At 46.8% G+C, this 16,342-nt stretch overlaps 1 protein-coding gene across 3 annotated transcripts in view; it reads right to left on the minus strand.

Moving 5' to 3' along the window:
- Nucleotides 1-3,581: 3,581 nt before the first annotated feature.
- The window catches only part of TMEM132C (transmembrane protein 132C), a 291,319-nt gene continuing 278,558 nt past the window's right edge, over nucleotides 3,582-16,342 (minus strand). For all 3 annotated transcript variants that reach the window (XM_090062397.1, XM_090062398.1, XM_090062399.1), the window contains one exon: nucleotides 3,582-6,491. In XM_090062397.1, the coding sequence (XP_089918523.1) occupies nucleotides 5,295-6,491 (1,197 nt within the window). In that variant the 3' untranslated portion in view covers nucleotides 3,582-5,294. The remainder of the gene's footprint in view (nucleotides 6,492-16,342) is intronic.

The following is a 16,342-nucleotide window of genomic DNA, read 5'->3' on the forward strand; positions in this document are numbered from 1 at the left end:
CACGATGCAGGAATCACCCTGTGGAAAGCTGTGACCTGCGTCATGCAGGAAGTCAAACTAGACCTGCATTGCTCCTCACTCCTCCTGGCCCCCAAACTCCTGAAGCAGCCCTGCCTGGCACAGCGCGGGGCTCTCAGAAAAGCTGCCATCCCTCCCCTATCAAGAAATCACAGCCTCCTTGCGCTGTAATAATCTAGTGCCTATGTATCCTGCCTCCCTTGCTCACATGAATAGCCCCATTGAGTTGAATTAGTCCGTACGTGTGAATGAGGAGCACTCAAAATGTGACTGCTGCAAGATGTGGGAAGCCTCTGGTGCGCCTTCACACGGATGGGAACTTGGGGCACATGAGCAGCAACAGGAGGGATTGGCAACCCCCAGCACGGGTACCAGAGCGTGGCGCGCGAAGGCATTTGGCTTGGCACGGGCACCTTGGGCAGATGGCAGGGAAGGGGTCCGGGCTGCAGTGCCACAACGAGGATCAGGCCCCTCGCAGCGCCCCGGCTGTCTGCCCCTGGCATGCCAACTTCTTACAAGCCGAGTTGGCGGGTGTTTTTGGCACCGTGTCCAAACATGTTGCTTTATCCATGAGCTGGCTCACCTGTAAGTAAGGGCTTTTGCAGGACTGGGACACCCAGCTGTAGGCTGATGACCCACGCTCAAGCCAGTCGGAGTCAAGAAGAGGCCACTGTGTGCATGGCTATGCCACTTCCAGGCCGTGCTAATCCCCCAAACAGGTGGACGTGCACTAGCAGGCTCGTCTGTCTCAGGTGCACATGGAGGTGCACCCCTGTTTGTGCGGGGGTCAGCGCACGCTGGCTCCACTGCTCGGCTTGGAGCGGGCGCACACCCGTTCCCTATGGGGCTCCCTATGGGAGCAAAAATGCCCCGTCTGCTTTCACAACCAGATAGGCATTGAGCCCCAGGGTCCCTGATGTTCAGTAGCTTTCCGGGAAGCATCTCTCCCAGCATACGTTTGTTGGAGGATTAGGAAAGCCCCACTGTGATGATTTCCATTTCAACCTGGCCTGACCCGGAGCAGGGGTACACAAGCAGTATGGACTCTACTTTGCATTTTAGCTCTTACTTCGCCAGTGCTGAGATGTTTCCACCCCCAAATCTCTCATAACAGGAGAACTGGGAAGAGACACTGCACCCCCCAAAAAACCCGCCGGCTCAGACTGCGTTCTCTGCTGAGGCCGCGCAACGTTATCCCAGCTTTCATTGAAAGAAAGGACTCGATCTTCAGTGCTGGGGTCAGCCAGTGCAGCCCCTCTCAGTGACTGGGGTGGCACCACAGTCATTTAGAGGAGTGAGGATTTGGCCCGGTGCTTAGCCGGCGGGTGGCTGTGACTCTCAGCTTGAGAAAAACCCACGGGTAGAAGTTAGTGCTAATAACAGCCCCTGGCTACGAATGCACATTTCACCTCCGTGGAGATGGGATTTCTGTAGTCCCACCAGGGAGGAGCCGCGTGCCTCGATCTTGAGGTGCCCCTAAGCATTGCCGTGCAAAGAAGTGGGAAATATAGATGAGCACTAAGAAGCAGTTAAAGAGAAAGAGCTAGGGCTAGGTTATTTCTGCTCCCCGCGGGCCCTCAGCAGCCCATTTGCAGCAGGGATTAGTTGTACCCTGTGACCTTTTGTTGCTTGAATTTAAAGCACGTGGAAGTGCAGTGAATGGCTTGTGCTTGTTGTCTTCCTGGTCTCACCATCAAGAAGCGTGACCTCGTTGGGAGTTGGGCTGGGTTCACATACTGCTTGGGAAGGGGATGGAGATTTGTATGGCCTAGTGTACAAGATGCAAGTCGACCCTCGCCTCTGCTTAAGATTAGCATGGCTAATGACTGCACTCTGTTCTTAAAAAAAGGCACCAAGGAGCAAGCAGTGTAATGAGTTAGGCAAACAATGGCCACGGCAAATCTCATGTACCATCCTCTGTGCAAGATGAAAGCCCTTGGGTAGTGCAGATTTCAAAAAGGAGTGGGTGGCACTAGGCGCCGAACTCCCATGGCTTCTCTCAGCGGCCTTTGGACATCTGCCTGCTTTGAAACTGGGTCTCTCACAGTTCTTATTCGGATGCCACGCTGAATCAAGAGCCAGACAAGGAAGGCACACCACACCGCGAACCAGCGACGGGATCCGCATTGCTCATGAATGAGCAGATATCACTGTTTGTATCATTCTTGTGCATTGCCCATGGGAAAGGAAGTCTTTCCAAGCACTTGCTGTTGCGGACTAATCCAATTTCAGCTCTCTGGCATGCAGAGAAGTGTATGTTATATTCAAAATAATAACCAGAATGGGAAAGATGAATATTTCAATTCAGTACAGGGCATGCACTGTAAGCTTAATATAAAAGACCCTTTCCAAAGGAGAGTAAATCTAAGTTGCAAGATACAGCAGTGTGAGAATGGGTATCCCAACCAGCACTTGTATCAAGAGGAGGCTGGAAACCAGTGTTTCTTCATGAGAAATTTGGAAAATGTTTTAGTTTCCGTGAAAAATGCACTTTCTTGACAAATTGGGGAAAGGCACGCCTCTCCCTAGAGAACCTGCAGGATAAAGGCCACAGGATGGGGCCTGGCATAATGCCATCAGACCATGGTGAAAACACATACCGAGAGGACCATCCTTCAGTAGGGTAGCAAGAATATCCTTGCTAACCAGCAGTTTGGTGCAATAGGGAGCTACAGCTTCCTGCTCTGAGCTGGCCAAATCTGAGAAGTGAAGTTGGATTCGGCTGACTCTGAAGCACTGAGGTGTTGCAGAGACCGATCCTGGTGATTCAGCGGAGCCACCAGTGATCCAGCCTTGCAGGGGCTAACAGAGAGCATCGTCACAGGGGGCAGGTACCCTTCACACTGGATGTCAATCCAAAGCCCTGCTTAGTTTGGATCAAAAGCAATCCTCCTGCAGGAGGCCTGGCCAGATTCACTCGGAGTAAAATATTCCACCTAGGTACCTGCCAGCGGGATTTCTAGACGGACATCCTTCTCGTTCCCTTTCTCTTCTTGACTCTTCAGCCTCTGCTTCGCTCCGGAGGTGGCTTCATTTCCTGGGTAAGACGCAGCAATCCCGTGCCTGGCTGATGCATCCCTTTGCTTAACTTAAAATCAGTTTAGGGTCCTTTGGGATAAAAGGTGCTTTGTGAGTGCCGGTTATTATTCAGTGCAACGGCCCCACGTCTGAACCCACGTATCAGTCACAGGAGGAGGACAATTAATTATGACTGGGTGGCAAAAAAAGTTGCACGCCTCGGAAGCACGATTTCTGGAGTGGTTCATACTGATGATAAGCGTGAAGCTGAGCATGATTAATGGTGACACTGTCACAAACTCTGCCTGCCTGCTCTCCCCTCCTGCCATCCATCATCGTCACCATGTAGTGGGTATGAAGAGGATTTGGTGAAAGGCTATAAGGGAAGATGGAGAGGCAGAGATGGGGGTGGGGGGGATCTCTGTGCCTATACTCTTGGCTTCAAGAAGCAGTTTCTATGCTTCCTAAGCAATGCAACAAGGGGTAGGGTTGTATTTTTGCCTAGCAAGAAAATGACAAAAACACCCCTCAAAAAAGAGGTTAACTTGTCAAGCCATGTAAAGCATTTTAATTACAATTTGTATAACATGTATAAATAAATATTACATTCTTTCAGTCTACAATGCATACTAGGCATATCTTGTTAAAACGCCTGTCTATGTTATCAAGTGGCAGGGTGCATTTTCTCCAAATAAAGGGGGGAGGAAAGAAACCTACTGAGTTTAGTAATAAAAATATATATATATTGGAGTAAATGGGTCAAGACAGGGGTTGTCAGACAATGCAAATGCCCCCTGCTAACAGTCAAGACATAACACTGCTTTCCAAAAAGGACAGATGTGATGGCTTCCATGAAATCACAACTGGTTTTGGCAGACTGCGGTTTGGTATTTGTTTGAGGATTTGTGTGTGTTTGTATTTGAGGATCTTCTTCAGACGCATGACCGAACTCGTATTTTCTTAGTAAAAAGACCTGATTTACCATCTAACCTAGACTTTTCCCTATGAATTAGTCCAACGATAAAAAATATGAAGTAGTGCCTGATATTGCTTGATCCCTGTTCATTTGCATTTTTACCTCTTTAAAATGATATCATCGGCCTAACAGTTCAGCTCTCGCCATACAGAGAAACCAATTTTTTTTCGGATAATCCCTGTAAGCGTGGTTCCCAGCCTTTCATCCCATCTGACAAGAACTGGGGATACTCAAACAACGAGCAGAACAAATTACAGAGCGAGTTATACATTTATGGAGACAGCAAAGAGTACAAATCAGGGTACCTATCTGGCCTTGGACGGTCTCACTTTTATGTACGGTAAGGTCATTCCCATTGGCTGTTATTTTTAATGCAAACATAGAACAGCACCTTCTTCCCCTGGTGAAACATGGGGACTTTGGTTGTGGAAATTTAATTAAAAAAAAAAAAGATAGAAATGCAAATAGCTCAAACTTAAAAGCAAATTTAGAGTCTCCTTGAAGCCGAATAAGCGTCTATGTAGGGGGACTGGTTGAGGATCATGCTTTTAGAGGAGACACTATGCTGGGACTCATCCTCTGAGTTCTTCAGGTGACAAGGAAGATTATTTAAAGCCAATTTAGGAATAAAATGTGTCTTGGTCCATTAAGAACTGGATTCAAATGAAAAAAGACTTGATTCAAAATAAAATAGGAAGAGGGCAGTTCCAGCACAGGGGCAAATAAAAAAGTAGAAATACAAATATCAGATAATCTCTTTTTCCTCCTAATTTAATACCAAGGGCATGTCTTCATTTCAGATGGAGAAATAGAAAGCAACTGCTTGGGTAAAACTCTAAAACATCTCTTTGTGGGCCACACCTCAATATTTCTGGTGTTTTATTACAAATAGAAACCAGCTGGGGTTTTTTTGCTTCTTTTTATTTCCCACCCCCGCTCTCTTTATACAAATATTTTTGTACCTCCTCTGTAATACTGCTATTATTATGGTGTTGACCCATAGATTTTTACAACCTCACCTAGCCCAGTTTGTCGTATTGGTCAGTCTGTTTCCTTGTTCTGTTACTTATATTCCACGTCCTTCTTAAATCTATGAATGATAGATCAATCGCATGGGGGGAAAAATCACGGACAGTTTGGCAGATTTCCTTCCCTGATTTTGGAAACGGCCTTGTCATGTGTTTTCCTCGGGATTCCCTCCCCCGCCCACCTTCCTGTCCCAATATAGACTGTAGAACTGAAGGCATCACGGTGTGGTTAAACCCATGAAACCAGAGAGGAGCTACACTTTGTCTTTGAACTTTTCCATGTAGTTTCTTATCTCTTTGGAGTCCCCAAGGTCCATGTCCTGACACACCCACTTAATATCATCGTCATTGTTACTTAAGAGCGAGTTGACCGTGGGACACCCATCATCGGGTGGGATGGTGGTGAACGTGGTGAATTTTACCCGCTTTCTTTTGGACGTGGGGGAATGCAGTGGTTCAGTTTTCTGTTCCTTCCCATGCTTGCCCCCTGAGTCAGCAGACCTATGGATCTGGGTCTGAATGTTTTTTTGAGTGCTACCGTTGAGGAGATGGTTGCTTTCCTCGTAACCGAGCCCTCGGTCGATAATAGTGGTGTGCTCGTCCGGTTGAGGCGACATATCTGCCGTGTTCTCCAGTAGCTCCGCCTCGTTCCCGAGCCAGACCCAGTCATGGGAGTGGGTCATGCTGGTCTGTCCTTCCACCAGAACCTGCTTGTGCCGGTATTTCAGTGCGAATGTTGCACAGTTTATTAGGAAGACTAAAATCGCCAGACAGAAGACCCCCAGCAGGGCATACATCCCTATCTCCAAATCACTAAGGCCCCTGGGTGTCTGCACCAGGTCATCCTCCTCCATGCCCCCATTGCTTCTGGGGAGGTCTACTTGAGCAGGGAAGTTGGTAAAATCTATAGGGATGTTCTGCAGTTGGCTGTCGTCTGAGAGTTTGCCTCCATCCAGACGGTTTTTAACAACTTTATTTTTGACCATGGATTTTGCTGTGGTGCTGACTTTTCTGATAGCGCTTTCCTCTCGCTCTGAAGAAGAGCTCCCATAATATCGCCCATCCTGGCCATACCGCTCTTGATCTGACGCCTTTTGCCGCCGGTCGCTTGCGTGATTTTCAATCTCATCGGGATCATAATCACCGCCGGTGTTGGGGTTGGCATCGTTCTGGCCAAACTTCACCTTGATGCTGCCACTGCCCACGGCCAGAATGCTTTTCCTCTTGGACTTCTGGCAGGCTTCGGAAATCATCATGTCTACTTTGATCAACGTCCCCTGCCCTTCACCTTCTGCTGCCACCACCGGCCACTTCAAGGCTGTGCTCTGACGGATCGAAACAACGGATTCATCCAGTGAGACGGCAGAGAGGGAGAAGTCCTTCGGGTCGTAAATGTCTAGTGGGGTGACAGAGCTGTCGCTGAACTGGATCCAGGTGCTCACCACGGCTTCCTGAAAAGAAAGGGAAACGGTTAGAGGGAAGACCGAAAAATAAAGCAGCTCATCCCCCTGTAAGTCATCCAACTTCTCGGCTCTGAACAGCAGCTGAAGGAAAAGGGAGACAATGGCTCCAAGCTGCACTTAGAGCAAAGTGCGTCTTGACTGATGGGGCAGAAAATTGGTCACATTTTTCATGAAGGCTCTAGTGGTATCTTTCACTTAAATGTTTCGCGTAAATGGAAACATGAAATAATTGTGATGGGATGGTAGTAATAACAACGCGCCCATTAGAAAGTGACAATTTACATGAATTACGGTGTGCGGGGTGCGGGGAGAATACCATCCCTGTCATATAAAAACCAAAAGAGGCAAAACAGAAATATGGCCAGATGCCCTTGACAGAACACTTATTTTCCCAGGGTTTCCCATGCAAATGCGTCACACGGGGCTGCCAACTGAAACAGGGCACGCGTATCGCTGCAGGAAAGAAGCAATGTCACGAGGCAATCGTTCAAGAGGAAAGAAAGAACGAGACCTGCAACATTCGCGTTACTTTGCTCAAGAAGTGTTCCTCTGAAGCTTGGCATACCTTCCCCTCGAAGATAATCATAAAGCCCATTGCATTTTGTGTCAGGGAGGAGAGGTCGAGATCTCCGCGATTGCAACCGCACACGGCCTGGACTTAATTGGACTGCCTTTGCTCCTGGCAGGTAGCACTGTTAGAAGTCATCATCAGAGGCGAATACAACGGTCAGCTGTTTGCTGTTTGAGTCCCATTCAGGCAATATGGATATTTACTTCACGTCTCAATAGCTTTCTTTGCAGGAGAGTTGTTGCGGCATTTCCGTCGGTGCGCGGCCGGCCCGTTTAGTCCGCAGACGTGCAGGCTGACTGCTAGACTGCAACTTCCCAGGCAAGTGAAGGCCTATCCCTCCCCAGATTTCCACTGCAAATGGCCTTAACATCTTTACACTCGGGTACATCGAAACAATCGCTCTGGAAATTACCGCCGGGGAAAAATGTCACTACCCTGTTAATGTCCAATCATAATACAAATGTACACCCCGGTATTGTTTTCAATCGGTCACAATTTGTTACACTATGGTTATAAGCAAAGGGAATTGCTGCCCATCTAGTTAAATTTACAGCTTTTCAATGAAAACAGCAAGGGGCATTTAGCTGGGCAGGAGGTTGGAAGGTACTGAATATTTAATTTTCAAAGTGCTATGAAGCTCTTCAGGGACCAAATGAAGGAAAAATGTATTGTGGCACAACAGGAAAGAGGGCAAAGTATTCGGCGATTCAAACGTGGTTTGCATGCAGGCGTGAAATCGAGCTGGATAGCTCTGAAACTTTTGCGGTGCTGAGAAGTGTGAAGGGGCGGGGGGGGGGGGGATTAAACCAGCAGATCTTTCATTAGATAAACAACTCGGAGATGGTTGAGCGAGCTGAAGTGAAAGCTGCAGTGCATGACTTTTATTGACTAATCTATGGTAAGATTTACAGTTTGGAAATCTCTAGTGGTGGCAAACTGACCTCTAGGAAGTAAGGCCATTCTTGCTGAGGAATGGTGCATGTTCAACCTTTACTTTAGCTAATTTTTATGCCACCGATATTTTGCGTCTCTAAAAAATTTGGGTTTTTCCTTTTTTCTCATCCAGTAATGCAAACGGCAAAACAGCCACCTTCAATGGGAAGCACAATCCTCGTGAAAGTTCAAGCATAAATGCAAATGGGATGGAGGTCACCTACCGATACTGAGTTTTTCTGGAGTCAGAGTATACAACAGAGACCAAATGAGAAGGAAGGAGGGAAAGAAAAAGAAAAGACAGAAAAAAATCATGTGACTCAGGAAACTGGAATTCAGCACTTAGTTTTGCCACATACTTTCTAAGTGACCTTGGGCAAACCAGCGTTTCTGTTCACCATCTGTGGAGTGTGGATAATTCGTCCTCCTTTGTCTTGCTTGCTTATGCATATTTGAAACAGGATAATTCGCTTCTTATCTATGTGTACTGTCCTTTGCACAATATAACCCCAATCCTGCTCATGGTTTTACCTACTATCATACATAAAACAGCAACACCGATGATTTTCTTGCATGCTCCTTCTGTCTCATTATTGCTTCCTTCAGCTCCGTCCAGTGCCTGCACAGGCGCTGACCCTGTGGGTGCTCCGGGGCTCAAGCACCCACTGAAAAATATTAGCCGGTGATCAGCACCCATGAGCCATTGCCGGGGCTGCTTGCAGACATTAAATATCCAAAAACCCCCAAACGGCACTTACTGGAAGCAGCAGCGCATTACTTCAACCCTGTAAAGATCAGGCGCTTCAGCAAGACGTTTTGGAGCTTTTAGCTAACGCCGATTCAATCAGCTATTAGATAAAAGCACCAAAAAGCTCCACTGAAGCACCCGATCTGTACAGACACTGCAGAGCCGGGTTGAAGCAATGCGCTGCCTCATCTGGGCGCGCGCCGGGCTGGGCGAGGGAACATGCTGAGTTTAAAGTGCCATTTTTTGGGAGTTTTATTTATTTTTTTAGCAAAAACCTGTACTATTTATCCTACCAACATGTCAGTCTAGCCCTGGATAACCCAACGCTTGCGAGTCCCTTGTTAAAATGGTACCATTAAATTGCAGTGAAGACTGAGAGCTGAGTTTCAGACTCAAATGGAGCTGCCCCATCTCAGAGGCTATTTTTGTTTAGTGCCAGGGAAGGCAAATGCCTGGGGCTCAGAGCAGTTTTTGGGAGGACTGGGGCTCCTCTACCTGACAAGCAGCTTCCAAAAATTTCCTCCACTGTCTGATTTTTCTCTACGCCGCTTCCCAAATAAACTTCACGTGACCCGAGCTGCTAGGCTCATAGTACCGTCTTGCACAGGGCCCTGGAACAAGATCTGAACGTTTCCAGCCAATGCGCTTCACACCAATTAGCTTCCAATGAGGCATCTCCCCCTTTTGACTATAGATATTAGGAAATATTTTTCTTGTAAGTGAGAGAAAGCAGTGCCTCAGTCCTGGAAGCACACATGCCTAGTACTTGGGGTTTATCACGGCTACCAAAAAGCCCTAGTCCAAAAACTGTCCTTGCTCTCCACCACATATTTCTAGTATTGCCAAGCTCTTGAGTTATTTTGTACTTACATCTTATATGGTCATCAATGTAATGCCCGAGTGATTGACAAGTCTTCCTTTTCACAAGAAAATAACACTTGCATCCCCACTTTACACAGGAAACTGAGGGACAGCGTGACTGAGGTCAAAGGGCTTGCTGACTTTGTCAACCGGAGACAACTAGGACCCGATTCTTCCTCGAATGCCACATCATATAGCGCTCCAGATGTTCACAGTCCTCCAGGTCACTATTATGCATTTGTGCGTGCTCGCTGCTTTTGCAAATCAGACCTCAGGGTCTCAAATCATGGACCCCGAAAAAAGAGCAGCATCTCATTGGTGGCCAGCTGTGAAAAGTTTGGGTTACGTGACTTTCCCCGTATTGCATGGGAACGCTGTGTCAGGGGCAAGGACAGAATTTCACTCTGCCGATTCACATTCAATTGTCTTAACTGTCCAGTCCTGGTACTTTCCCCCGTCTCCTCCTCCCAGTCTCTTTTTCGGGAAAGCCCCGTCTCCCTTCCACATCTTGGCTCTACCCTCTTTCTCGTTCCTCCAGTTCTTAGCACAAGCCTCCACGCCCAAGTCGCCCACAATCCTTGACTCTTCATCCATCTTCAGTCTCTCTTTTTGACTCCTAGAGTTCTTGTACACGTGATGAACATTGCCCATTTTTGTGGTATAATTGAATCATGCTGTACACCTGCAGGGTTGCTTTTTTATGATTTAAACGAGTCTGTTATGTTGCAAACTAAACCACATTTGCATGTAGTTTAGTTTGCAGTGTAGCTATTTGTCACGTTGCAGCCTTTTGACAGCAGGCCCCCTACCACGGGAGAGGTGGGCTGAAGGTAGAAATGGGAAGGGGGCCTGATCCGTTTTTTTTTCTTCTTGCCACTGAGCCTGCCCACGTCTCCTGCAGTCGGGGGGTGAGCAGCCGGTGGAACAAGCAGCCTCTGGGCTGCGGGGCATCCCGGTCCTCCCCTCTGCAGCAGTGGCATCCCCAGGGCTGTCTGGGAGGGCTACTAGCAGGCTGGATGCTGCCCCAGCTTGGGCTTGGGGAAGTTGGATCAGGCTGGGTGCTGCCTCTGAGCTGGGGTAGCACCCACCTGCCCGGGCAGCCCCAAGGGATACTGCTGCCATGGAGGGAAGGACCTGGGGGCCCCTGCAGCTCAGGGGCAGTTTGGCCCACTGACAGCTCGCCCCCCAGCCATGGGAGATGCAGGCAGGCTATGTGGGGGGGAAAAAAAGGGATCGAAGCCCCTCACCATAACTAGTGATGATAACCCCTAAACTGAAATGGCGGGTTTTTAATTGGCACAATTAAAACCCACCATTCAATTTAGGGGGCTAAATCCCCATCACATGTACAAGCACCCGTTTAGTTCCCGTCTCTCTTTTTGGCACCTAGTCCCATCCATGATGAAGATGTTCAAAGAAAGAGTTGTGAACAACTTTTCACGAAATAGTGCATTTTCTCCCTATCCTCGTTCTCAGAAATGGCTGAACTATTTTTACTGAAATTTTCAAAATGAGGCCAAAGCAGACACCCAGGATGGAAAACTTCAGCTCAAATGCTATAGGTTTGGCCAAGTTAGAAACAACCAAAACCAGGGTTTGTCAAACAACTCCAGACGTGGCAGCCGACTTCAATAACAGAAGGCAGGATAGATGTGCACCTTGCAGACTAACTGAATCAGAGGGAGTGCAGCCAGCCCTCTCTCTACAAGCTCGCATTCCCTGGCGACGAGCTGTCATTTGAAGTTTAGGCACGCAAGTGTGTTTTACTCTTATTAACACAGCCTCGTGTAACCCAGCTACTATTTTCAGTCAGTATTCACTTTTTGTTGTTTTTTCAGGGGTCCTATATAAGAAGAACCAATCGAACACAAGGCTGTCACGGTTAGATCAGAGATATTTTGAAGTAAAAGCGGGGAGAAAAAAGAGCAAGAGAGAACGAATCCCCAAATCTGCCCAAATACATTTAATCAGCCCAAATATTCTATTTGGCAAAAGATCATCTTCATGCATTCACTTTGTTAAAGGCAAGCTGAAGGCAGGGGAAGGAAGTGAGTTTCCCAAATGATTAGAAATTCTGAAAGGCTTAAAAAAAAAAAAAAAAAATTAAAAAAAAAAAATAGAAATGATTTAGTGCCGTGTCCTTCAAAGAGCTGTTTCTGCAAATCCTATGTACCGCATCAATAAATCCCCTCTGATTCTCTGACAAGGTCCTCCAATTACTATCAACAGATGAAGATGGATGGGAGTCTTCTTATCTGCAGAGCTGCTGCCCTAGTCCGACGCCTGCACGTTGAGGTGACAAATGCCTGTGTTCATTAATTATTAAGCATAAACAAATAGTTTGAGAGATTACCCATTAGCTACTTTTTCACTCTTTCTCTCCCCACACTTTCCCTCTCTCTCACATCCCCGTTCGTTCCACCTTGCTCTTTGTAAACCAATAAACCACAAGCCACATGACCGTCGATGTCTCCTGGAAGATGGGATGATTTATGTGGTCACTAGGAAGATGGGAGGCGAGTCCGATCCCGCACATGAGATCATTGTTAATGACAGCAGAGCCCCATTCAGAAGAGCTGAAGAATTTGCTTCCCACGGTGGCGTTTGATTTCCAAACGATGTGATGTTTCCTAAGCACACGAAGAACTGCCTTTATCCAGACACTTTCTGTTCGTGGTTTTCTTCATGTTCTTCTCCAAACACCTCATCTGTTCACCACGTAACCAGATTCCCACACATCAGACCAGCCTGTTTTCCCCTTGATCTTATGCTGACCATCTGCACCTCTCCCACCTTTCTTGGCCTAGAACCACATCTCTCTGTATTTGGTGGTGAGCCCAAAGATGCCATTTGACAGATTATCCTCCTTTATAAAACCAGCCTGTGTTCTCCAACCTGCAAATGTCTTTCTCTCCCTCATTTCCTGCCTCTTGTAATTAGAGGACTTGTCTTGTAAGAGGGGGAAAAAAAATCAGAAAGGTGCATGAAAAAATGCCTGACACGGGTTTTTAGGTGAGTCTGATCTCTTTTACTAGACCAACTTAAATAGTTGGGGAAAAAAATTATTAAGTTTTCAGGCTACAACGTACGCAGGAAAGAATGTCTCGCATTCGAAAGCTTGCCCAGCTCTCCCAATCATACAGCTGGTCCAATAAAAGTTGTCACCCTAAGAAATCCTTGCCTCTCACACGAACAGTAGGGCATATGTTTGACTGATCAAAACTGAGGCCATTTTTATTGCCAGATGTTTCAAAATTTGTGTATTACCTGACTGCACCAGAGCCACCATCCCTTAAATGCGTGCACGTCCTATAGAGAACACATGAAACCCATGCTTTGGGACCGGTCCCATTTGTCCGTGAGGCTCCAAGTCCATTTTACGGTGGCAGTTTTAACCTTTAAAACCCTAAAAACAGTAGGGGAGCAGCCTAGTTGAAGTCTCTGATGTCTCCTGTCTAATTACATCAGTGGCAGCAGAACTGCTAATGCTAGACCTGTCTCTGTTGGGGTCCTAGGACCCTGAAATCTCCTTCTGTCCCAGTCTGAAATACTGCAGCTCAGGGTTAACCTTAAGGCTGCCCTCAATCTCATGCACACACACCATCTACAGTAAAAACCCCATCGGCAGCTCGGCCCACCCCAAGTCCAGAAGCTCTCCTAGTATGTCTGCAAGCATGGCAGGCTGCAAATGTAGGACGTCTGCCAGCAGCAATCCTATGAATCCCGGCTGCTGATTCCCAACACTTCTGCATCTCACTTCTATTGCGCAGAGTTAGAACCGTGAACAGAAGGAGCGGGCAGACTGATTCAATGGGCAGCAGCTGCCAGGTAATATATAAGTGCGAAGGCTCATGTGGCTCAGGCTACTTCAGAATGACCCTCAGTGTAAAGATACCACAAACAGGCCTTTTTGCTTGGCTTTCAAGGAAGGCTGCATGGCCCATTTGTTTCCCCTGGCCTTGAAATGTAGAGTGTGGGAAATGTAGATGCAGGCCAGTATGTACTGCTGACTGCATCTCATAACAGAACATGCATTCAACGATCCTTTGCAAATAAATCACAAAGCGCCTGGTTTGCTTGTGATGGTACTTGGTTGTGTTGGGTCACCAAAGGCAACGGCAAATCATGGGATTTCTGGGCAACCGCTTCAAGCACCGTGCTCCTTCCAAGAGAGGAAAAGGAAAAATAACACTCATACCCAGCAGATCCTATTTGCTCAGTCATTTTTTCATGGGATCAGGGTGTTGAAATGTAGATTACGGTTTTATTGAGCTGGTCTGTAGTGTAACAGGGTTGTAAGTAGGTGTAAGTATCATCTGCTTGTAATCTGCACTGCCAAAATGGTGCGATGGACCTCCGTGTAAGTGGAAAATAAGGATCTTAATGGCTGTTATTTCACCTTGTGACTCTGTTGAACTCCCATGGCTGTAGGACAACTGGTGCAGCAGAATAGCATCAGGTCAACCCATATTTTAAGGGGATGTAAGCAACCCCAACCTGTTTTGCTCCTTTAATCTCCAGTGGTTCTGAGCGCCCTCGACTCCTACCCAAGTCAGTGGGATCTGAATTCCCTGAGACTGAGCACCTTGCAGGCTTGGCTCCTATCTTTTATGCTGAGAGAAGCTGTGTGCATGAATGGAAAGATGGAGCGTGCCCCAAGGAAGGGAACTGGACATGCCGACACCACCTCACAGCAGCAGAGCATGAAAAACAGGCAACAGTCATTTTACCTAAGGAGATTTCTGCACTTTCCCAGCAGTGCTGCAAGATACACGACCATGTGTAGCTATTAACTAGTGGTTTTTTTGTACCCACTCTCTTTTCTTTTATCCATTTTCCCATTTCAATTTATTAAGCCAAATGCTATATTCCACAATGGCAGATTTTGACACAACTACAGGCTTCTTCCTCAAAGGAGGCCAAATCATCAGTCCTCAATGCCCACTCAGTGGAGAAAACATACTTAAATACTGGGGGGTCTCCTTTCCTTGACAACTGGAAGAGGGAAACTCTTGGAGACTGGCTGTGTCTGTCCAACAGTATACCCCAGGCCAAATGGGATAGCAGGCTACCTCAGCAGATGGACATGAACAATAGATCATTCATAGCTCCAGCCTCCAAATGTTCAGAAACACGTGTCCAAGGCGGTCCAACTTGGCTTCTCCAAGGCCCCGTTTCAATAACAGATGTGGGTATACCGTCTCCCACAGGCTCAGACTGGCTAATTAATTTAGTCAATAGATATTTTCACCTAATATCCAAATTTAAAAAATCCTTGCTTACCTTCTCTGGGTCACTGAGTACTTGGGTACATTGCCAACTTTTAAGAATTTGTACTTTGACCTCTTCCCATTACTCACTGCAGAACTACAGCTGCTATTGCACTCAAGGAACTTATCTCATCTTCATTAAAAAAAAAAGTCATAGTTGAAACACTCAATTCATTCATGTGACAATGAAGGATTTCTTACAGCACAATACCTAATACGGAGTCATGCCTTCCTAATGAACTATGGGCCTATCCTGTTTAATTTATTAGGAACAGTATTGATATGCCAGAGCATTTACCTAGGGACTTTACCTAATCTACACTGATACTTGGCTATAGAAGCCATCAAAATGGAGCCAATGAAAATATTTGACTAAGGATATGTAACTGTTTCTTGCACGGGGCAACCTTCAGTTGGAGTCAATTATTTCTGAGAAAAATAATCCCCGCCCCACTCATCCAAGACGGCAAGGTGGGTTTTTTTCTCTCCGAATGTCACCATTAAAATTTGCATCAGCAACTTTTGCAAAAGAGAAAAAAACACAAATAACGTGTGAATAGTACTGGGGGTCTCCCAATTTTTAGCTGCTCAACAAGTGACACCATAACAGGGGTCTTATTTAAACGAAGTAGAACACCTCTGAAAATCAGAACCTTTCACAATGGATATATCCAGTATCACCACTGACTCACCCATTGACACCTCAATTGACATCTTCACTGTCTGCCTTTCTTGCATGCAGCCCAGCCTCTGGTTGCTTTACTATTCCTGCCATCCAGGAAGAGCGCACACCAACTGCACGTGCTTCCTTGGCCTGATCAAGGGTACTTTACCCAAAAGCTTGCTAAGAAGAATTTTCCCAACTATTTAAGTTGGTCTAACAAAAGGTATCAGTTTTACCCAAAGAACCTGACCCCAGCTGTCTTTCCTGCCTGGTGCAGGGGGCTGGACCCAATGATCTTCCGAGGTCCCTTCCAGCCTTACAGTCAATCTATGAATCTACAGCTTGATCAATCTATGAATCAATCTAGGCCTATGTCCTGAGACCAGAGGTGGGCAAAATGTGGCTCGCGGGCTGGATGTGGCCCTTCAGGCCATTCTATCCAGCCCGTGGGACCCCTAAAAAATTTAGAAAATTAATATTTATCTGCCCCGGCTGCCTGTCATGCGGCCCTCGATGGGTTGCCAAAACTCAGCGGTCCTCTGCCTGAAATAATTCCCCATCCCTGCCTTAGACCAACATGGTTACAACCTATACTCCTGTATCACCAGGCACTTCTGTGAAATATTTTTCCCAAGCACTTTTCCATTTTCAGTTGCATAAAAAAGCCTCTTCCTGATACATAAGCAACTTATTTGATCACCTGCACTTTCCTTGTCAACTAAATTACCAGGACACGTTACCCTACAATTTGAAGCCAAATGAAACTCCTTGAGAAGTGCAGCATCCTCTTTC

Source organism: Crocodylus siamensis, chromosome 9 (assembly GCF_052110815.1).
Source record: "Crocodylus siamensis isolate JL-2025a chromosome 9, ASM5211081v1, whole genome shotgun sequence".
Taxonomy (NCBI): Eukaryota; Metazoa; Chordata; order Crocodylia; family Crocodylidae; genus Crocodylus; species Crocodylus siamensis.